The 23,630-nt window shown below is 44.6% G+C and overlaps 1 protein-coding gene across 5 annotated transcripts in view; it reads right to left on the bottom strand.

Moving 5' to 3' along the window:
* The window catches only part of TBC1D7 (TBC1 domain family member 7), a 28,220-nt gene extending 15,164 nt beyond the window's left edge, over window positions 1–13,056 (bottom strand). For 4 of the 5 annotated variants that reach the window (XR_008423041.1, XR_008423042.1, XR_008423043.1 and 1 more), the window contains exons 1-4: window positions 12,833–13,054; window positions 10,859–10,978; window positions 9,538–9,618; window positions 5,943–6,130 (exon numbers count right to left, since the gene is read on the bottom strand). Coding sequence is in view for 2 of the 5 variants with exons in the window: in XM_019420102.2 (XP_019275647.1) it covers window positions 5,943–6,130; window positions 9,538–9,618; window positions 10,859–10,970 (381 nt within the window). In the remaining 3 variants the exon portion in view is untranslated. Of the gene's footprint in view, window positions 1–5,942; window positions 6,131–9,537; window positions 9,619–10,858; window positions 10,979–12,832 lie in introns of all 5 variants that reach the window. The other variant, XM_019420104.2, reaches the window with a different exon arrangement.
* Between the last annotated feature and the right edge of the window lie 10,574 nt (window positions 13,057–23,630).

The raw sequence follows: 23,630 nt of genomic DNA, 5'->3' as shown, positions 1-23,630 counted from the left end.
CTGAAAAGCACATGGTCCATGACTAAACAGAAGACTAAGGCGGAGATAAGGTTGGGTAACCAGAGAAATTTATTTGGATCAGTGGTGCTCATGACTGCCCAAGTTTCAGATTAAGCACTCAGAGATCTTCTACTTTCTAACGTTTAAGGTCATCAAAGAAAACATAAATCATAAGCAAAGTGCTGGCTCTCTCCACCCAAAAATATTCTCAGGGCTAGAAAAGAATTTCTTCCAAAAGGATGTGATAAATATCATAAACAGTAACCGGATACATCTGTTAATACAGTAATTTGCAAAAATCAGATGACTCCAAAAAGACTAATAAAGCATTTTCTTTATTGGAAAGCATTCATACATACCTTTAGAATTTTGTTCTGTCTTTAAGCAGCTAATAAGTTAAAATGTCCCTAGAATCAGAATTTTAGGAATGAGAAAAATGGCATTTCTCAAACATTGTGTCAATACTCAAAATATGAACATAAACCTTCAAGTAAATTTAAACAAGGTAATCTTATAAAAACTAGAATCTACTAAAACCTATTTTGTTTTCAAACACCATATCGTACACAAAATTATGTTTTCATCTAGGATTTAACAGCCAAGGATTTTAGTGTTAAAAACAAACTAAAAAGCATCTTTCTATTCCTCTTAAAAGCTCCAAGTTAAATCAAAATTCCCATTTTGTTTTTTTTATGAACTAAGCTCTATGCTTTATTTGGATTTTATTAGTCCCCCCCCCCCCCACCACCAATATCCTTTTTTCCATTCCAGGATTTTTTTTTATTTGCATCCAAATTAGCATCTAGTGCAACAATGATCTCAGGAGTAGATTCCTTAATGCCCCTTACCCATTTAGCCCATCCCCCCTCCCACAACCCCTCCAGCAACCCTCTGTTTGTTCTCCACATTTACGAGTTTTGTCCCCCTCCCTGTTTTTATATTATTTTTGCTTCCCTTCCCTTGTGTTCATCTGTTCTGTGTCTTAAAGTCCTCACATGAGTGAAGTCATATATTTGTCTTTCTCTAATTTCGCTTAGCATAATACCCTCCAGTTCCATCCATGTAGTTGCAAAAGGCAAGATTTCATTATTTTTGCTCTCCAAGTAATACTCCATCGTGTATGTATGCCACATCTTCTTTATCCATTCATCCATCGATGGACATTTGGGCTCTTTCCATACTTTGGCTATTGTCGATAGTGCTGCTATAAACATGGGGGTGCATGTGCCCCTTCGAAACAGCACACCTGTATCCCTTGGATAAATGCCTAGTAGTGCAATGGCTGGGTCGTAGGGTAGTTCTATTTTTAGTTTTTTGAGGAACCTCCATACTGTTTTCCAGAGTGGCTGCACCAGCTTGCATTGCCACCAACAATGCAAAAGAGATCCTCTTTCTCCGCACCCTCACCAACATCTGTTGTTGCTTGAGTTGTTCATGTTAGCCATTCTGACAGGTGTAAGGTGGTATCTCATTGTGGTTTTGATTTGTATTTCCCCGATGATGAGTGATGTGGAACATTTTTTCATGTGTCAATTGGCCATCTGGATGCCTTCTTTGGAGAAGTGTCTATTCATGTCTTCTGCTCATTTCTTCACTGGATTATGTGTTTTTTTGGGTGTTGAGTTTCATAAGTTCTGTATAGATTTTGGATACTAACCCTTTATCTGATATGTTGTTTGCAAATATCTTCTCCCATTCTGTCAGTTGCCTTTTAGTTTTGCTAATTGTTTCCTTTACAGTGCAGAAGCTTTTTATTTGATGAGGTCCCAGTAGTTCATTTCTGCTTTTGTTTCCCTTGCCTCCAGAGACGTGTTAAGAAGTTGCTGTGGCCAAGATCAAAGAGGTTTTTGCCTGTTTTCGCCTCGAGGATTTTGATGGCTTCCTGTCTTATGTTGAGTGAGGTCTTTCACCCATTTTGAGTTTATTTTTGTGTATGATGTAAGAAAGTGGTCCAGGTTCATTCTTCTGCATGTCTCTGTCCAGTTTTCCCAGCACCACTTGCTGAAGTGGAATATCTTTATTCCATCAGATATTCTTTCCTGCTTTGTCAAAGATTACTTGGCCATACGTTTGTGGGCCCATTTCTGTGTTCTCTATTCTGTTCCCTTGATCTGAGTGTCTGTTCTTGTGCCAGTACCATACTGTCTTGATGATTACAGCTTTGTACTATAGCTTGAAGTCTGGGATTGTGATGCCTCCTGCTTTGGTTTTCTTCTTCAAGATTGCTTTGGCTATTCGTGGTCAAAATTCCTATTTTAATAAAAGCATTTCATTTTAGGTCTCCTTTCAACTCCTTAATATTCTAGAAAATGTCAAGAGTAAGAGAATCACACGGGGCGCCTGGGTGGCTCAGTCGGTTGAGCAGCCGACTTCGGCTCAGGTCATGATCTCACGGTCTGTGAGTTTGAGCCCCGCGTCGGGCTCTGTGCTGACAGCTCAGAGCCTGGAGCCCGTTCCGGATTCTGTGTCTCCCTCTCTCTCTGCCCCTCCCCTGCTCATGCTCTGTCTCTCTCTGTCTCAAAAATAAATAAACGTTAAAAAAAAAAAAAAATTAAAATAAAAAAAAGCATGGTCTTCCTATTTAAAAAAAAAAAAAAAAAAAGAAGAGTAAGAGAATCACAGAAAATAACATTTTCTTAACATTTAATTAATGTCAGAGGAAGAGAAAGAAGAAGGGAGACTCCCTTCCCAGACTCCCACCCAATACTGGAACTCTGCCGGGGGCTCCCGAATGTGGCAGCTCACTGGCTCCAGGATGGTCTGAGAGGCCAGGGAGGAGGACCAATGTCCTCGACCGTGTTCCCAGGCCTGTGTCGAGCACTGTCACGCACTCTGCTATACAGGAATACTAAACAGGCTGCGTGGGGCTCAATGACTGGGGAGATGTGGGGGCAGAGCCAACGCCAACACTTTGAGGTCACACTTGCCACAGGCCGCAGTAGAGGTGTCGGCTTGGAGCACGGACCAGCTGAGTAGGGATGAGACGCATCACTTAGGTTTCTTGAACTAATAGATAGTCTAACCTCATTTAATATATAATTTAAGAACTTGCAGAGAACTATCCACTTCGCTTTGTCAGAGGTAAGCAAAGTTTAAAGACGTTTGTTAAGAGTTCCAATTATTTTCAGTTCTCTCTTGATAAACTTAACAAAAGTGGACAACAACCTAAGCTCTATCCGTGGGAACCACATCATTAACTTCAAAAAGAATGAATAAGTCAAAACTCTCAAAGTGCTATACTGACTGGTAGGCTGTAAACTGCAATGAAAAAAATAAGCTTGTTGGGGGGGGGCCCTGGGTGGCTTAGTCAGTTGAGTGTCTGACTTCGGCTCAGGTCATGATCTCGCAGTCCGTGAGTTCGAGCCCCGTGTCAGGCTCTGGGCTGACAGCTCAGAGCCTGGAGCCTGCTTCAGATTCTGTGTCTCCCTCTCTCTGCTCCTCCTGTGCTCGTGCGCTCTCTCTCTCTCCCTCCATCCCTCCCTCTCCCTCTCTCTCTCAAGAATAAACATTAAAAAAAATAATTAAAAAAAATAATAAGCTTTGGGGCACCTGGGTGGCTTAAGTCGGTTGAGCATCTGACTCTGGATTTTGGCTCTGGTCATGATCTCATGGTTCATGAGTTCAAGCCCCTCATCGGGCTTGCACTGATGGTGTGAGCCTGCTCGGGAGTCTCTCTCTCTGTGCCTCCCCTACGTGTGCACACGCGTAGGCATGCACCCTTTCCTCTCAAAAATAAATAAACTTAAAAAAATGTTTTATTGAAGAGCACAGCTTGCAGGCAAATCCCGATTGTGAGCAGTGTTTTAGCCACATACAGACACAAAAAGTTAAAACGCCGAAAATGAATTTCGAACTGCATTAAAATAGCCAAAGCCCAAGAGTTATCATCATTCCTTTGCCTGAACTTCTCCTCTTGACGAACAGCAAGCAGTCCAAGTAACTGGAGTAAAGGTTTGTCGAAGATGGAAGTTTAAAAAGCAGGTTGGGGCCTCCAGGTGAGGGCCAAGAGGTAGCTGGCAGTGCTGGTTCCGAGACGAACAAGCAGATCAGTAAGTGTACCAAAGAGGACCGGAGCCTTTCATATTCGCAACTGTCAGACAAGGAACTCGCACACACAGGAGGGTGAAGGCTAGAGGCACTCGTGGTACTGGACTGGAACCAGAGGGATCAGTGTGAACGGGGGGCATCCAACACCCAGAGCCAGACACACAAACACACCTGGGTGTGTGTGAATGGGTGTGGAGGATTCTATATATTTAGAGAAGGTGCACATGTGTCCCAGCTCTGTCTACGGACAGGACCTAGAAGCCACCACACACCAGCAACAACACGAGAACATCCGCTGCCCTGTAAAACCACACTTGATTCAACACGGAAACAGCTGATTTGGGGCTTGGGTAGAGAAAATACAAGATGGGTTGGGAATATTTTTTGTGTCGGAAAGTACAGAAATGCTCAAAACGATGGGAACTTATCATAAAGAGAGAGGAGTTGATCTGAAGGGGCTCCCACTGGCCTAATCTGAGACAAGCTGAACATCAAGTAAATAATAGGAGTAATGGATTACAGGCCATTGAATAAAAGAGGAAACCATAAATTCATTCTGGCATAAATAAATAAATGAGGGAGAAGGGAAAACCCTTCCTTATAAAAGAATGCCAATTAATAAACGCAGAAGAAAAAAGCAGTTAGAAAATCACCATCTGGCAACCAGCACAGTAAAAGTTACCTCAGGCAGGAATCATTAGTGCATGGACATTGACTTGGTCTCAAAGCATCTCCTCACAAATGACTTCTTAGTTACAAAAGGAAAAATAATAATCTTACTTTGAAGAAAAAGGGCCGACACCACTTTAACCAACTGGTCAAAGTTAGCGGCAACAGTAATTAAGTATCATTCTTCTGCAGTATTCCTGCCAAAAATTCATAATCGAATTTTAATCATGAGGAAACAACAAATGAACCCAAACTAAGACACGCTCTACTGCCCAGTACTCTTCAAATGTGTCAAGGTCATCACAGACAGACCAAGGAACTTTTTCCAGATGAAAGGAGACGAAGATGTGGCAATAGATGCCACCTGTGAGCCCACACTGGATTCTAGACCCAGAAAAGGAAAGCAGCAGGACATTCAGTAAGGTTTACAGATTCGTGGTATTTTATCAACGATAATTTTATGGGTTTGATAATTATATAAGATGAAACATCTGGTGACACTAGGTAAAAGTACATGGGAACACTATACTATTTTTGCCAGTTTTTCTATTTCTAAAATGGTTTTTAAATGAAGAGTTAAAACACTTAAAATATTTTTTAAATCATCGACAAAGGTTAAAACTAGTGGGTGAAAGTTTGGTAAGAAAGTCTGATAAGTTCTGAACAAAACTTTTTGTTGGTTGGTGATACAGGGCATTATTGGGACAACTAGTCAAATGTGAATGGAGTCTGAAGATCAGATCTTAATACTGTATCAATGTAAACTTCGTTTTCAATGATTATACTATGGTTATCCTATACTGTGGTGACCTAGGGGAATGTTATTTTCTTTAGGAAGTATATACTGAAGGAATTTCAAGTAATGGAATATCATGTCTGCATCTTATTTTCATATGGTTTAGAAGAAAATATGTATACGTAACACAGGGAAAACAACAAAGCAAACATGGTAAGATATTAATGATGGAGAAACTTGGGTAAGGAGTATATAGGAATTCTTAGTATTCTTGCAAGTTTGCAATTATTTCAAAATAAAATGTATTTTAAAAAATTAGATTGAGTAGGAATGTGCAGGGCCACGAACGCCAGGGAAAGATGTATTGCTTTTATTTCCCAGAGAGAGGAGAGCCACTGAGAGTTTCTAAGGTAAAATATGATGTAGTCAAATGCTAGCAGGATGGGACAGTCTAGACTTGAACTAAGTGTTAAACAAAAGTACCACTAACCAGTGGAAAGGAAGGACTTCGAGGCAACTTTCCAGACTCCAGCTGGTACATGCGGAGATAGACTTCAACCTGAGGCGTGGCCTCAGTGACACAGCGAACGACTTTCAGGGCGTGAAGGACGTCACAGTACTGCTCCTTGCGGTACAACATCACCTGGGCATGGGACTCATGGTGTGGAGGCAGGATCCCTATATGGAGACGGAGGGGGGGAAAGAAAGTGCAAAAACACTGAGATGCAAATCCAAATCCCCCCTTTATTGGAGAGAATCAAGTGAGAAGCTGCCCATTACAATCAGACTAGAATCACACAGATATTTAGTTACCATACAGATTCTGTTTTAGAAATTCTCTCTATAAAGCAATCTTAAATTTTAAGTACTATCATTATTTCAATGGTACCTGCATCATTGATATTTAAGAGAAATGCAATGGCATCATAAAGCCCTTGAATAAGTGTGCCACTTAAACTCACGATAACCACATCGTGATCAATTAATTACATCAAGATGATGTAATTAAATGTATGGTTGTCAGCCCGGGGCCACCCTCGGCTCCTACGGACTGGTCTCCAGTTGTTGCATGTTGCTCCTGCTATGCACTGAACTGCTTCCCCCAAAATGCAGATGTTAAAGCTCCGACCCCAGTGTGGCTAAATGTGGAGACAGCGCCTAGAAGCAGATTAAGGTTAAATGAGGCTGTAAGGGTGGACTGCAATCCAACAGAGCTCGGGCCCTTACAAGAGAAGGAAGCGACACCATTTGCTGTCTCTCTCTCTGCCATGTGGGGACAGATCGGGATGGTGGCCATCTACAAGCCAAGTGAGGCCTCACCAAGAACCAAACCAGCCAGCACCTTGATCTTGGATTTCTCAGTCTCCAGAACTGAGAGAACATAAACTGTTGTTTAAGCAGCCCGGTCTGTGGTATTTAGTTACGGCTGCCCTAGCCAACCATACAGGCCCCTCATCTCAGGACCAGCACCAACTTATCAAATCCTTCTCTTCCCCGATGATCAAAACTTGCTCACAAAGTAGCCTAGCTTGGGGACCACAGAAATCTCTGATTCTCACTGATGAGACCACCTTACATCATATTCTGATGCCATTTTATGCTCACTGGCTCATTTAAACATGCCTACCTATGAGGTTTGGGGGCAAAAACCATCTTTTTTACAAACAAATGGCATGGAAAGAGCAGAGTGGGAGGAGCACCGGACAGGCTTTCAGCAAAAACATAGTTTCTAGTCCCACGTGTGAGAACAGCAGGACTCTCAAAATGTCTCTCTGCGAACTTGTTTCCTCAGCTGTCAGAGGTGGGAAATGGGACGGGTAAGCATCTCACCGAGCGTCCTCTGCACAACACGAGCCCTAAAAGCTCGCATGGAAAGAAGGATGCCAGGGTCAAACAGGTTTGTAAAACGCTGACAATGAATTTTCAAGGCTCTAAATTCTGCTATAAAAAAAAAAACGTATTTATTCCGGCCTCATTAAATGTAACAAGACTGTACAGGAACATGGACTCTGGAGTCCAAGTTCCTGGGTTTGAACTCTAGCTCTACAATTAAGTGGCTGGACGGCTGTCGGCCACTTACTCAATCTCCCCTTAGAGAAGGCTGAGCTTCTCCATCTGAAAAATGAGACTAATAATATGTGTCATACAGTTGCTGTAATGGATAAAAAATTATATAAAGTGCTTCGAAAGTACACAACACATACTAAGCCAGCGTTAAGTGTTAGCGTACATCTGATAAGGATCACTCTTTTAGTAGAAAACACCACAGATACAGTATGCTAAAGAACAGTCTGGAAAACAAAAGGTGGGTGAGCGCAAGAGACTTTAGCTAACATGACGCAATGTTAACATCTAACTTGCTTCAATGTTCTTTGTCCTGACAGAAAGCTTTACCTACCTTAGCTTTGGAGTTCCGTACCAGGCTTCCGCAAAAGCCAAGGGAATACACTAACATGTCTGACTCCCAATGTCCTAACTAACTCCTCCATGTCCCCCAAATCTGGGCTCATAAAGATTAAACAGCTGTAATTACACCCTCCTCATACTACTTGAGGCAGCACAGTGCCTCCCATGTTCAACCTCAAAGAGCTAGTTCTAAAGTTCTGACAGTTCCCTGAAATGGTATCAGCAGGCCTGACAAGGTCCCTGAGTAATCAACCCCTGTTCTAGGAAGAGTCAGCCTGTCTCCTTACACGGCATGGCGGCTGCAAATCTCCAGTGTCTTTACCACAAAAATAACAACACAGACTTACCTGGTAAAGACAAGTGGGGAAAACAGGGGTGACGAACAAGCCTGGACACTCTCGACGTGTCACAAAGCGCAACTGTACGTCTGCCACCCAATCCACTGGTGTTAGTAACTGATAAGACACATAGTATTTCCCAGCAGAAAGTGTGTCAGCATCCCTGGAAGGCATTTATTTTGATGGCCACTGGAAACACCAAGATTTAAGAACAAAGGCTCAAGATGTAAGAAACACTAAAATAGTTGATACCTGCTCTCTGGGCAGTAACCGCACTGTCACCCACCAGACATACGAGAGCTCAAAGACTGTCGGGACGCACGACAAAGCAAGGCATTCCACTTTCTAGAATGGACTGTGCTTGCTCGCTGCCTCCACATTACATAATCAGACTTAGGACAGCAGATGTCTCAAGTCCTGCAAATACAGTACATTTTGGAAAGAGAACGGGGCCGACAGTCTATCTTACCTTCAAACGGGCTCCACCAACCTAAGTTCGAATCCTAGCTCTGCCACGTACAGACTAGAAGGCCCCAGGCAAGGGATTTAGCCTCGCAGTCTTTTTTCCCCATCTGCAAAACTGGGATATTAATACCTACCTCACAGGAGAATTTGGCGAGTACTCGAATTGTTTGTTTGTTTAAGGAAGAAAGAAAAGGAGGATGGCAACGGACAGGTATTATAAGCATCAGCAGGCCCAGCAGAAATCGAGGAAAAAACACTTGGCTCAAAAGGCCAGTCACCTGTGGCCCCTAATACACTTTTTCTCCCACGGAAACTGAGCAGGCGCATTTCTCCTTCTCCTTCAGCCACTCGTCACTGGAATGTATCCATTTATGCTTCTAGGAAGTAAAAACGCCTCCATTTCTTTCTGACTCTGCTAGCACTCATCAGGAAGTTAGACCCCCTAGAGCTGGGAACCACAGAAATAACCAATTGAGAGCCACAACCTAGGAGTTAATTTAATTTAGCTCAGTAACCTCATTTTACAGGTGCGAGAGCTGAGGCCTAGCCGGGGTCTTCCTCAGGTTCACCCAGTTGACAGTGAAGCCCAGGCCAGCTCTTGCTCCAGTCCAATGCTCTCCCCGCACCTTGTTTCAGGAACACACCTTCCTTCCTCTTCTATTATTACTGACGCCGGAGAGTAATATTTAACGTACCGCTACTGAAATCACCTTCTTAAAGGCTTTCACAGTGAGCAATAATTCAGTCTCCTGACAGTAGGCCCAATATGCAGCAAAGGGCCTAGAAGAATCCTCTCTTTCCTGACTGATAAGAATGACAAACATCCCATCACTCAACATTTTTGAAGATAAATCTTCCAACTCTTGAGTCTCATACCTAGAAGCACCTTCCATACCAACGCACGGTACATGGACGGGAGAGGGAATCTCTGACTAAAAGTACAAAGTTTCTCGATATCTAGAGGAAGAAACAAAGAACAATTGGTTAGAAACTTTTTATGCTGACGACACGAAAGTGCATTTTGGTTTTTTGTTTGTTTAATTCAAGTACAGTAAGACACTTCTCCAGAGGATGTCTAGTAAGTCAGTAAATCTAGAAAAGGCAACACTGGTCTGATTTCTAGCCCGGGTGTTTCACCAACTGGCTACTTGAAAACAATCAGTGCTTCACAGCCTAGGAGATGCATGTTGCATACATTACTACGTTCCCTGTGTCACATTAGCAGTAGTCACTATTTACAGAATTTCATTTAATCCACACTGCAAGCTTGTTGGGTAGTTATTGTTTTAAAGCTGCAGAAACTGAAGCCCCAAGCAGTTAAGTGACTTTAGTTAGCAGAGCTAGTGAATGGCATGGTCAGCCCTTAGATCCCCACATTCTCCAACAAACCACACTCAACTGTCCTGAACCTCAATTCTCTGTGCTCGTCAAATTCCAGCCATGCTTGGGGTGCCTGGGTGGCTCAGTCGGTTAAGCGTCCGCCGTCGGCCCAGGTCGTGATCTCGTGGTCCATGAGTTTGAGCCCCGCGTTGGGCTCTGTGCTGACAGCTCAGAACCTGGAGCCTGCTTCTGATTCTGTGTCTCCTTCTCTCTCTGACCCTCCCCCCATTCATGCTCTGTCTCTCTCTGTCTCAAAAATAAACATTAAAAAAAAAAAAGCTTTGTCTTTTAAAAAAAAAAAAAAATTCCAGCCATGCTTAAACACAAAGATCAGGAGGGAAATGGTTTTGAAATTTTAGAAGCATTCTATGCATATAAAGTACTATTTTTACCTATGGTTCAGTTTATTTTACTTTAGTCAGCAGAACAGACCTTATTATTACTACAAAGCAACTAAGATGTCAACACATAATGTAGTCTCACAGTATTTGCATCGGAGAAAAATCGTCTGGAGAGTTATGAATTTACCCAGAAGCTATGATAACAGCTCTGAAAACAGAGGAAATATATGGGTCTAATATGAGAAAAAATACCACAGCCTTCTTAACAGTCCTCTCAAAGACATCCGACTCAGCCTCAGCAAATAGAAGCTTGAAAAATCCATAACCTCTCCCAAAATACACATTTACCTGTCATCCTATCACTAAAAGATACAGCAGGTAACAAATACTTCTGAATGTCTTTTAAGATACCACTTCTTTCAGGACAGCTGGGACGACTAAAACCCAATAACCTCAATCTAACTTGTAAAACTCACCGAGCCGGTCATCTTTTAGGAGAATCTCCAATGATTTCTTTTCTTCAACTCCACGAAACCCCACTTTCTCATAATACACTGAACGGAAGTTTCTCTGAGAGTCCTCAGTCATGTTTCATTCTTGGAGAGAGAAAGAGTAGGGAGAGGGAAAGAGTGAGCTTACAAACAAGAGACTGGACAATTTGGGAACTTTTCCAATGATTTTCTCAAACTTCCCCCACGAATTCAATATACTAAAATAAACTGGCTGCCTTTGCATAGGACTGAACATTATCTATTTTTTTAATGTTTATTCATTTATTTTGAGAGAGAGAGAAACGGAGGGGCAGAGAGAGACAGAGACAGACAGACAGACAGAGAGAGAATCCCAAGCAGGCTCCACGCTGTCAGCACAGAGATGAACAGGGCTGGACCTCACAAACCATGAGATCATGACCTGATCTGAAATCAAGAGTCACTTAAATACTGAGCCACCCAGGCGCCCCTAAATGTCTCATTTTAAACAACTAACACCACCTCACCTATGTTCCTTGGCCAAAAACCAGGACATAAAACTAAAGTCCTCTGAGCTGCTAAAATAGATTTCACAAGGTGCATGCACTAAGGCTCCTACTTTACTTATGGGAGTTCCTGGCCATTATACACGTTCAAAGAAAAGAGGGAAAAAAAACCAAAACAAAACACTAGTGAAATACGAGGACAAGATGTCATACAAAAGGGGTTACCAAACAGTCTCCACTAGGAATTGTTTTTGTTTTTACAAATATTATGCATTAAAAAAATGAAACTATATTCTAAAATGCAGGCAATGTGTCTTTAGGTAGGATTCTGGGTGATTTCCTTTCTTTTGCTTTGCCATATTTTCAAATGGGCATTCTGTGAAATGAAAAACTAAACTATAAAAAAAGTAAAAACAACAACAACAAAACAAGCTTCTCACTTAGTTTTCCTTTAAACACAATCCTATCAAATGCAGTTATCGAAATCAGAGCCCACAAGAGACGAACAGCACTGAATTGTAAACCAGAAGGGGGGCAGGAGTGAAGCCTATTAATAAACGATGCCACAGAACTGAAGACAGAATAACGACTTAAAATCTGGCATTGGGACTCAAAAAGTTCAGCGGTGTCAGGTTCTTTCACAATAACGTTCATAGGACTGACTGCAAGACATCGGGGGGGAAAGGTGAGATTAGGTTGGCATTTTAAGAATAAAATGGATGTAAGGCATTTTTCAGAAAGTATTGCACTGCCTGAAATCAAATACTTAAAATGTCAGTGCAAAAAGGAGTCTAATCCTCAGGTTTTAGAAATCCTGACAAGTCCCCAGCGAGGAAGGGAGGGTTGAGTTCCAGACAAGCCAAGGTCTTCCTTATCGAAAACTCTGCACCCCTTCGGTCTCAGGAAAGGTAAAGATTCGTTAAAAAGGAGAAATTCTAAAGGGTTCTGAGCTTTGGGGACCACACGTTTTAAACAAAAACAAAAACGAAAAAAAAAACAAAAATTCCAGGGTGGCTCAGTGGGTAAGCATCAGACTTTGGCTCAGGTCGTGATCTCGCGGTTTGTGAGTTCGAGCCCCTCGTTGGGCTCTGTGCTGACAGCTCTGAGCCTGAAGCCTGCTTCTGATTCTGTGCCTTCCTATCTCTCTGCTCCTCCCGTGTTCATGCTCGCTCTCTCTCTCTCTCTCTCTCTCTCTCTCAAAAATAAATAAGCATTAAAAAAAATTAAAAAAAAAATTCCAAAGCACTAAAACGCCAAATGAGTTCGGGGATTTCTTTAAAAGCAGCAAACAGCTGCAGGGCGGTGCGGTGCCCGTTACCTACACACACGATTCTCAGATTGCACTACGATGGCTACAGGTCCTCCCGGAGGAAAATCCTGTAATTTACACGCCGGCCCCTCAGCGTCCACCTGAGGAAAAGTCAACACACCCTGCTCCACGACCCCAGGTCCCACTCTCCCTGTTATGCTTCACCTCTAGCAGTGGAAACCACACCCGGGTTGAGACTAAGTGGTCCGGGGGGAGGCGGCGGAAACCAGGCCCAGCGCGCTGACCGGCCGGCGGGCAGGGGAGGCGACGTGAAGGCCGCCGAGGGGACGGGCGCGCCCGAGGGCGGACCCCGGGGCGGAGGGAGGCTACGGGCCACCTGCGCCCGGTTAGCCAGCGCCCCGTCGCCCCCGCCGTCGCCGGACGTGACGTCAGCACCCGTCGGAGGGGCGGTGCCGAGAGTGCGCGTGCGTGTGGAGCATGCGCAGAAGTTCCACTCGCGCCCTGAGACCCGGACGCTTTAGAGAACAGAAAGCGTCTGGCGTCGTTGCTTAGACTCTCTCCGCGGCGCCTGCCAGTGGTAGCGGTCCTCTAATTCTCCACTCCTGGTCCGAAGAGTCTGGCAACCACCTTATTCCTTCCGTCCTGGCTAGTGTTTGGGATGCTCTCTCCTCTCCGGTCCTTAAGGTCCCCGCCTGCATGGGAGGGCGGGGAAAGCTCCTCGGAGCCTGGGAAGATGCTCCTCCGCCCCGTCTGCGGTGGAAGACTCCTGCTTTCTTTATTTCCTTTTTCTCCGTCCACTATGTGAAGACAAGTAAAGACCAACCACACGAGAAATGCAAAGGCAATTTATTCAGAGCTTGCTATGCAAGAGAGCCACCATCACTTGAGTTTTGGCAGAAAATCAAAGGCAGGCAGAGGAGTGGGAACGGTTGGTGGAGGAAAAAAGGGAATGAATGCGTCAGGCGTGCCCTCGTTGGAGGCTGCAGGGGAAGCGGTAGGGAGACTAGTTAGAAGTGGGACGTGCTGTGTGATCCCTGGCCATCGCCAGTTAGCCATGTATGGCTTTCGTTGGACCCAGGTCGGGAGAAAAATTAGGGAAGCTGTGAGTTGTTAATCACGCCCTGGCCATTTGGGGGCAATTGTTACAGTCTTTATTGTTTACTTTCCTGGGTGGTTATTGAAGCCAGCAGCCCGGCTTCCTGCAAGTCTGACTTCTAGCAGGCAGGCTTCCTAGGCAGATGACTACAGATAAGGGGTTGGTTTTCTAGCTAGGCTGCTGCAAGTTGTGGGTCAGAGTCCTATTTTTAGATGTGTCTATTCAGGCTCTCACGTTAAACACTAGAAAATGAAGTTCTATGGAAAGTGAAGTTTAAAACCAAGGTATACTAAATACAAGCCCCAATTTATTAGATTCAGCAGACATAAAACTACTCTGTAAGATGGCTCCTGAAGTTCATAAACATTTTCAGTTTCCCTCCTTACCTTGTCACACACCGGCACTGGTCCTGGGGACTTCCCTCTGAGCACACTGCCTGGGTGGGTTTTTAAATCACCACAGCTTGAGAGGTACCCCTTAGAGAAAAGTCCGTTTTAAGGGGGGTGCTGCCCCCTTAAAAGCCCAAATCTGTACAGAACAAACCCCACGGAGGCCAAGCTCTACAGGGAAACTTCGGAATCAGTGGTCTGGAAGTCAGTCCAGTTACGGTGTCCGTAAGTTTGTGGTGTAACGGCTAAATAGAACTTTTAAAAGAGGCATGTGGTGGTGGAACTAAGCCCTTATGGTCCTCCCAACCCCCCTACCATCACCGTCTTTGGTTCCTGAGTATTGGGGTACTAAGCCTTGCTTAGGCAGTGTTTCTTCAAATTGGGAGGAATTCTTTAAGTTACAGCTTTCAAGAATCCCGCTTGCTTTATTTACTTCATCTGAAACTTGGACCAGTCACTAATTTTGCAATTTCCTTTTTTTATTTTAATTTTTTAAATTTTATTTTATTTATTTATTTATTTATTTATATTTGAGAGAGAGAGAGAGTGACAGGGTGCGAGCAGGGAAGGGCAGAGAGAGCGAGGGAGACACACAGAATCCGAAGCAGGCTCCAGGCTCTGAGCTGTCAGCAGAGAGCCGGACGCGGGGCTCGAACTCACGAACCGCAAGACCATGCATGACCTGAGCCGAAGTCAGACGCTTGACCGACTGAGCCACTCAGGCGACCCCCACTTTTTAAAAAAAATTTTAAAATAGAGCTAATCATGGTGACAATATCATAGAGGTATTGGAAGGATTAAATGAGAAAGCGCTTGGCTCAGTGCCTGGCACTTGGCACAGTGAGGGTATAGGCACATCAGCTGCCAATAGCTAAAGGGTGACAATATGGTTGTCTTTAACTGCCATTCACTGTGCTTTTTGATGAGCTGATAAACAGAATGTTTGGAAGCTTCTATAGGAAATAAGTCTCTTAGAGACTTATTAACTTTGCAGCCAGAGTGACCTTTTTTCTTTTTCTTTTTTTATTTTGGAGAAAGCATGAGCAGGGGAGAGGAGCAAAGGGAGAGCGAGCGAGAGAGAGAGAATCTTAAACAGGCTCCACACTCAGCATGGAGCCCAACATGTGGGCTTGATCCCACAACCCTGGGATCATGACCGGAGCCAAAATCCAGAGTCAGATGCTCAGCTGAGCCACCCAGGTGCCCCAGAGTGACCCGTTCAAAATGTCCTTTCTCAGGGCACCTGGGTGGCTCAGTCGGTTAAGCGTCCAACTCTTGATTTGTATTCAAGTCATGATCTTGTGGTTCGTGGGTTCCAGCTCTGAGTCTGCTTGGGATCCTCTCTCGCCCTCTCTCCCCTTTCCCTGTCGGCACATGAGCTCCTCTCCCCCCACCCTCTCTCAAAATAAATAAATAAACATTTTTTTTAAATGGCCTTTCTCTGCTTAAAATCCTCTGTGCCTCTTTACCTCAACCTCATCTACTATCCGGGTCCCTCCTGCCTTAGGACTTTCTCACGTTTGTTCTCCCTTCCTGAAATGCTCTTTTCCCAGACAGCCACATAGCCTGTTCCCTGACCTCAATTTTGGTCAAATGCTTCCTCCGAAAGGCCTGTTATAACCACCCTACCTAAAATGGCAAACTCATTGCCCAAATCCCAGTTTCCTCCTACACTCTACTTTTCCTTTCTTCCGCATCACTTACCACCTCACACACAACGTAATCCGCATACTCATTTTAGTTGTTATTGAGTCTCTCACCAGAATGCCAGTTTCACAAGGTGAGGAACCTTTGCTTTGTTAACTGATGCATTCCCAGTTTGTGGGACGGGGCTTGGCACATAGTAAGGGCTCAACTGGGACTCCAATGAAAAGAGATCCCACACTGTGAGTGGGCAGCCATTCTGTCCTTCTTTAATGTTGTACGCTCAGAGCTCCTAAAACCCTTGGAATGTCCTAAGTGTAGAAAGTGATAGACGCCTTGCGTCATGTTAATGAGGTGACTTGGGAACTACACCTGAGGATGGGGGCTGGTTGCCTGGAAAACCAACCAGGTGATTAAAGGGTCAGGACTTTCAGTCCTGCCCCCGTGACCTCCAGGAAGGGGAGAGAGGCTGGAGGCTGACTCAGTCCTCAATGGCCAATGATTTAATCACCCATGCCTGTATAATGAAGCCTCCATCAAATCCCCCAAGAGGAGGGGCTTTGGAGAGCTTCCCGGTTGGTGAATACTTGCAGATTTGGGGATAGTGGTGCACGCGGGGAGCGCATGGAAGCCCGTGCCCCTTCCCCCACACCTTGCCCTAAGCAGGTCTTCCATCGGGCTCTTCTTGAGTTCTATCCTTTTAGAATAAACTAGCAATCTAGTAAGTGAAGTGTTTCTCTTAGTTCCGTGAGCCACTCTAGCAGATTAATCAAACCCAAGGAGGAGGTGGTGGGAACTTCCAGTCTACAGCTTGTCAGAAGCCCAGGAGACAGCCTGGATTTTCAACTGGAATCTGAAGCAAGGGTGGCGGGACACCCATTTGTAGGACGGAGCCCTTAATCTGTGGAGTCTGATGCTATCTCTGGGTAGATAGTGTCAGAATTGAGTCAAAATATAGAATACCCAATTAGTGTCCCAGAGTTGCGTGGTGGTGTGGAGAAACCATCCCCTCCGCACACTCGCACACACACACACACACCAGAATTGGATGACACAATCTTAGCGGGCAATGCAATTTTCACGAAATTTAATTGAAATGTGAATTTTTCAAAGTCACAGGTGCGCTTCATTTTGACCGTATACCTTGCTGCCCGGTGGTGGCGTCACTTCTCACTGCCTTGTAACCTGACTGCCCCCTGGTGGTTAACTGTCCTCACTAAATCCCGGGAATAATTGTATCGCTAGTCAGTCCATCAAATCTGGTTGGAAGCGATTCAGAGTCAGCCAGTCCCATTAAATGTGCAGAGACCTAGACTTCAGGCTATGAAAACAGAATATGTTTAGGAATGGCATCATAGCTTTCCGATTTTGATTTCACTTTCAGCAGGCTAGTATTTACCAAATATCATCTACCTCAACCCCTGATGTTTTTTTCAAGTGATGAAATGGAGACCCAGTGAGGTTATAGCTCTAAGGCAACTGTCTTCATTTTGAGTAGCAATTAAAATTGATCTAATGACAATCCATTACATCATGACTGGTGGATATATAAATTCAGGTACTTGATGTATTAAATCGCATCTCCAAAACATCGGAAGAAAGACAAATCTCGGATGTTCGTGGAGGCTCATTTTCCTGGTCATTTGACCAAGAAGTGGCTCAGCGGGTCTGAGTTGGCTCAATCAAATAGGCAGATAGCAGCTGTGGGACTCTGGATGTTCCCCTATTCTGACCGGTCATAGAAGTTCTCTACCCACTCTGATCCACCACTGTAATGCATATGTAAAAAATTAAGGGCAGAGGCGCCCCTCTTGATTGGAATGTTGGACCCTCTATGACTGGCCTAAGCTCTGGGATAATTAGATTTGAGGGATTGCATGCAGTTGACTACTTTCTACGAGAAGGTTTTTCTCTAATAAACCTGCATAGGTTTATTGATTTATGAAACAAACCTATTTTATACCTGCAACATTTGACCCTACAGGTGCTTCCATGACCCTTTTCCATGATGCATGGCAACACACAGGAGTGTCCTGTGTAGGAGGAGACTTCCGCTGACCTGTGAAAAGTGCTGCCATGTGTATCATGTAGATATGATTACAGACTTCAGTACTGTCCCTATGGTTAGTCCCATAGGCTACCTAGCGCTTAAGGAGTGATTTAACAAATAATGAATCCATTAACCACTAAAAATTATTTGGCCTTGGCCCTGTCTGATATTTTGCATAAATCTTTGGCCCTTTTAGTGTCAAGATGGCATGTAAAGTCAGCAAAGTAAAAAGGAAAACTCCATTTTCAGTGAAACTAGAAAAAAATATATAAAATAAGTGAAGAAACTTCCAAAAGCAGTGGAGAATAAGCAGGGCTCAAGCAGGAGAGAGAATCTGTGAGTTCGGAGTCCGTTTCAGTTGCTTGATTTTTCTTCCCATTATGAGTGATATTTTCTTCTCTCTTTTCATGCCTGGTAACTTTTTATTGGATGCCAGACTTTCACCTTTTTGGGTGCTGAATATAATTGTGTCCCTGTAAATATTCTTGAGCTTTGTTCTAGCGTGCAATTCAGTTACTTGGAAACAGTTTGTTGCTTTTGGGTCTCGCTTTTAGGATTTGCTAGGTGGACCCAGAGACCCGTTTATCCCAGGGCTAATTATTTCCCACTTCTGAGTCCTCTACCTGATGCTCCATGAATTATGTGGCTTCCCAGTCTGGATGGTGGGAAAGGCACTAATTCTCCCCAATCCAGTGGATACAGTTCTCTCTAATCCTTTTGGATGATTCTTCCTCCGAAGGTTGTCCCTTTTCACATATGCAACGATCAGCACACTACCGGGAGCTTGAAGGGGACCCTCTGTAGATCTCTGGAGTTTGCTGTCTGTGGTACCTTCCTCTCCAATACTCCGTCCTGTGAACTCTAGTCACTTTGCTTTCCCTGGTCTCTTAGCTCTGAATCCTGAAACCAAGGAGTCCACCAGGCCCTGAATGGTCTCCCCGACTGCACCATGGATTAGAAACTCTCTCAAGGCAGGAAGCTGGGGTTAATATCATGGGTCATACTTCATTTGTTGCCTGATAGCCAAGGTCTTGAAAACAACTGTTTTGTTTATTTTATCCAGGTTTTTTTGGGTGGTTGATTCAGGTGAGAGACACATCTGTCCTTGTTAGGCTACATCTTGGTTAGAAGCAGAGGACCAATAATTATTTTTAATTTTTATCCTTTTCTTTATTAGTTCCAAACATGTCAACAAAACATTTGGTCAGGGGAGAAAAATGTTAAGAAGAAATTTACCCAAGTAACAACACATTTGATACTGGAAACCTGAGTAGTACGTAAGAAATGCCATAGAGGGGTGCCTGGGTGGCTCTGTGGGTTCAGCATCCAGCTCTTGACTTCATCTCAGGTCATGATCTCACGGTTTGTGGGTTCGAGTCCTGCATTGGGCTCTGCATTGGCAGCACGGAGCCTGCTTGAGATTCTCTCTCTCCCCACCCTAGTTCTCTCCCCCACTCCCTCTGTCCCTCTCTCTCCTCCCCCCCCCCGCCCCTCCTCCATTCACACAGTCTCTGTCTCAAAATAAATAAATAAACTTTAAAAAAAAAAGAAAGGCACAGAAGTTTAAGCCGTGTTTCCAAGAATGGGAAGAGAAGGCGCTGTGGAGGGAGCAGCATTTGTAGAAAAGGGGATGTTTTTATCTACTCCTGAAATCATTGTGACACTATATGCTAACTTACTTGGGTGTAAATTTTAAAATAAATTAAAAAATTATTAAAAACAAAAAAATTAATAAAAAGAAAAGGGGTATTTTTGGCAAGAGATATGGCACCCACCGAACCACAAAGGTTGACGATGTGTATTTGGAGAATGGAGTCAGCCTGTGGAGGCTGTGTGGGTGTCATGACAGATAAAGCTTGAGAGAAGGAAGGTCGGACATAGAAGGCCAAAGGAACTTGGACCAGGAACGGTCAGGGGAAGAGGTGACTCAGATCCGAGGGAAACCTTAGAACAGATCTCAAAGACCTATACAGGGGAGAGACCTGGAGGGAAGAGGGCCTTGCTGGAGGTGCTAAAAACCATTGCAGAGGGAGGGCAGGATGGGCTCCAACAGCTGAGAGAATATGAGAGGTCGCAGCCAACCGGGGACTCAAATCTGGGACATCTGGGAGACAGTGGCACAAAAAAGCCAACATGAGGAAGTCAGCAAGGAGCAGGTTTGAGAACTGGCCAGGTTCAATCCCAAACTAGCTAAGCCTGAGATGTGACAAAGGTCAGCATTGGATGACAATGTCCAGATGCAGCCGTAGATGGTACACCCATGGGGGAGAAAAAACCCGCAAAGCTAGGATGTTACATGCATTTTAAAATGAATTCTTGGGCATTCAATCAAATCCTGAACCAAGTGCCTGTCGAGAATCCCCTCCACGTGGGGTTAGATTTTCCCCGGTTTCCAGCAGTAGAAACTGCTTGGTACAATTCTCAACAGCAGCAGCAGAGGGTAGCAACGGCAGGTGGTTGGGATATTCCTCCTGAGGCACCCGAGGGACTTGGAGTTCTGCCTCCAGGTATTTCCAGATGCTGGGGAAGAGAAGGCTGGCCCGGGCTTGCCAGGAAAACCACACATCCATCTTGCGGAGGGAAACGCTGAGCAAGACAATAGGGACCTCTTTATTCCCTCAAGGAAAAAGAGTAATAGCTAAATTTCTTGAGTGCCTACTATTTCAAGAGCTATGTCTCTGTTAAGCCACTTAATTATCTTCACAACCTGAAGAAGTTGCTATTATTGTTACCATCCACATTTTGTAGGAAATGAGTTCAAGTGGACACAACTTGTAAATAAATGGTTGATATTCTGCTTCCAGAGTCCACATACTTCAACATTACATTGTATTCCGTCTCCAGGAAGTGGTATTGTTATTGGAGTGTGTGTGTGTGTGTGTGTGTGTGTGTGTGTGTGTGTGTGTGTGTTTGCATTTTGGTGCCCAGAGAGTTTTTGTTAGTTTGTTTACATTTCGGGTAAGATGAATAACTTGTAGATATTTTTATCTTTTCTTTTAAACTAAGACACCGTAAGAAACAAGTTACCCTGGTTTGCGAGAGCAGAGCCACTCAAAGCGTGTTCTCGTGACTAGTGCTGGTCCCTGAACTATCATGGGTCTGCAACAAGGAAGTACAGAAATTCAGAGCAAGCATTTAGGCCCTCTTGTAGCAATTCGACAGCAATTTTAGGCCTGTTGGATCTAATGATGAAAATTGAGGGCTTGTATTTTGTATCTTTATTTTATTCCCCTAGTAGTGTATACTTATTATATTTGAGAAAAGTGAAATCCACAACAGATTGGACTTTTTTATTTTTAAAAAGCTGATTTCTTCGCCGCAAGATTGCTTGAAATCACAGCAGTAGAGTTCATAACACAGACATAACAGTCTGTAGGGTTTGGGACAGGTTCCTTTTACAGCGGAAATGAGCAGCTAACACGGTTATTACAACACGGAGGGGCTACAAAATTATGATAAAACAGATGGAGTATGGAATAACTTTTTAAAACCCTGTTCTCAGGTATTGCTGAAGTGCAGACATTTGATACAGCAAAGGATTCTGAGGTCCATGTAATAAAAGAGGCTTTCGTCTTGATCTGTTCCTAGTCACTTACCTTAGAAAATACCTGATTTTCAGTTGAAAGGTGAGCCCTTGGTCTCCTCCATCCAGCTTTGGCATCAAAAAGTTACTCTTTAGGAAAGTAGGGAGAAAAATTTTCTGGCATTTCTCAGGGAACAACAAAAATCAAACAAAAAACAACTTGTCAAGGCATAAGTAAAATTTTAAAATGGGGGCAGTGGGGCGCCTGGGTGGCTCGGTCGGTTAAGTGCTGGCCTTCAGCTCAGGTCATGATCTCGAGGTTCACGAGTTCGAGCCCCACATCAGGCTCTCTGCTGTCAGCACCCAGCCCGCTTCAGATCCTCTGTCTCCCTCTCTCTCTGCCCCTCCCCATTCACTCTCTCTCAAAAGTAAATAAACATTAAAAAAAAAAAAATTAAAATGGGGGTGGAGTTTGTTAGGGTAAAGGAGAAAAAAAGTGAACCGTTCGTGGCTCACTGGCAAGTGTTTTCCTCCTCTGAGGAAATAAAGGGGAAAATGCTTAGTTGTCTTGATTCAGGAGAACCCGCTTCAGAGTGCACCAACACGGAGTAGATATCCATCCATGTAATATGATTTGCCAGGATGTGTTTCCCAATTCCCGCCCCCCCCCCCAGCATGCCTCCCCTGCTCCTGCTCTGCATTTAAATGCCCTTCTTTGGGGGTGCCTGGGTGGCTCAGTCAGAGGAGCGGGTCCAGCTTCAGCTCAGGCCATGATCTCACGGTTCATGAGTTCGAGCCCCACATGGGGCTCTGTGCTGACAGCTCAGAGCCTGGAGCCTGCTTCCTATTCTGTGTCTCCCTCTCCCTCTGCCCCTCTCCCCCTCACGCTCTGTCTCTTTCTCTCAAAAATAAATAAACGTTAAGAAAAAATTATAAATGCCCTTCTTTGACTTACGATTCTGCCCACTATCAGAAAGCAAGGAGCCCTGGAAGGACCAGTACATGCAACCAAACTGATCACTTGTATCCTGGTGTGGACGAGTTTATCAGACCGACTCAGAGAGTGGGGTGGGAAAGAAGGGCTCGAGGGGCCTGGCAGTGCTTCAGGTGTTCATTCCTATTGAGCAAACACTCTGAGTCACCGCTGTGTGCCAAGCACCGGGATCGCACGTCCCCGCCCCCAAGGAGTTGACCGTCTACTGAAGGAGATACAAATGAATCCAGAAAAAATCACGCAGATATTGGATGCTTTCACGCATGTACAAGGTGGTACAGAGGGGTCAGAGGAGAATGCATGCAGCCTGGGGCAGAGGGCGGGGCTGTGCCAGCCGTAGCCAGAAAGGTTAATGGGGAGGTGGTTGGAGCCTAGTGGTGACTGTGAGACCTTGGGCCTTTTCTCTGAGTGAAGAGGGGAGCCTTCTGCAGAGGGGTGACATGATCGGACTCATACTTTATTAAAAAAGAAAACAGAACAACAACAACAACCCAGGGGCGCCTGGGTAGCTCAGTCGGTTGAGCATCCAACTCTTGATTTTGGCTCGAATCGTGATCTCAGGGTCATGGGATCAAGCCCCACTTGGGGCTCCATGCTGAACATGGAGCCTACTTAGCTGAAGTCGGGTCTTTGAGGAGTGACCTAAATCAAAAGTCAAGTCACGTGTGGCCACTGCTGAGAATTTGGAAGCTAGCTCTTGGTGGGTCAGAGTGGGGGAACTTCCTGTCGGGATGCCACAGGGCCATCAGAAACAAGACCGAATTTCTCAGCCTTGCAGGCAGGTGTGGCCATGAGACTTAAGTCCCGGACCAAAGGATGTGACGGGGGCGGTATGTGTAAAATTTGGGGTCATACCCTCAAAGAGAAGGGACCCGTTCTCCCATTTACTTTTTCCTGCTGCCTGGAATGCAAAGACAGGGGTGAGCCATCTAGAACCATCCAGACAAAGTCAACTTCCTAGGAAAGACAGAGCAACCGGACCAAGAAGCCAGGTGCATGACACCTTAGCCGAGAACACCCACGACTCCTGCGTTAGCTGTTACGAGAGAGAAAAATATCCTCATCTTGCTTAAGCCTCTGCTGTTTTAGACTCTGTTTTATGCAGCCAAACTTATATTCCAATGAACACAGACTTCCAGAAAAATATCCCCCCAAGACCACTGCTTTGAAGGCCATAAAACCAATTTGAACAGACATGTGAACACAAAGGTGCCAACTTTACATCTGGAAGAAGGTCAGCGACAGAGAGGAGATCAGAGAGCTCTTTGTGGGCTAAGAAGAAGTCTCAGCAAGATCCACTCCCACC

This window comes from Panthera pardus, unplaced genomic scaffold, assembly GCF_024362965.1.
Source record: "Panthera pardus isolate Hobbes unplaced genomic scaffold, ASM2436296v1 HiC_scaffold_17, whole genome shotgun sequence".
Lineage (NCBI taxonomy): Eukaryota > Metazoa > Chordata > Mammalia > Carnivora > Felidae > Panthera > Panthera pardus.
The sequence above is the reverse complement of the archived record's forward strand: the minus strand, read 5'-3'. Positions and strand labels throughout refer to the sequence as shown.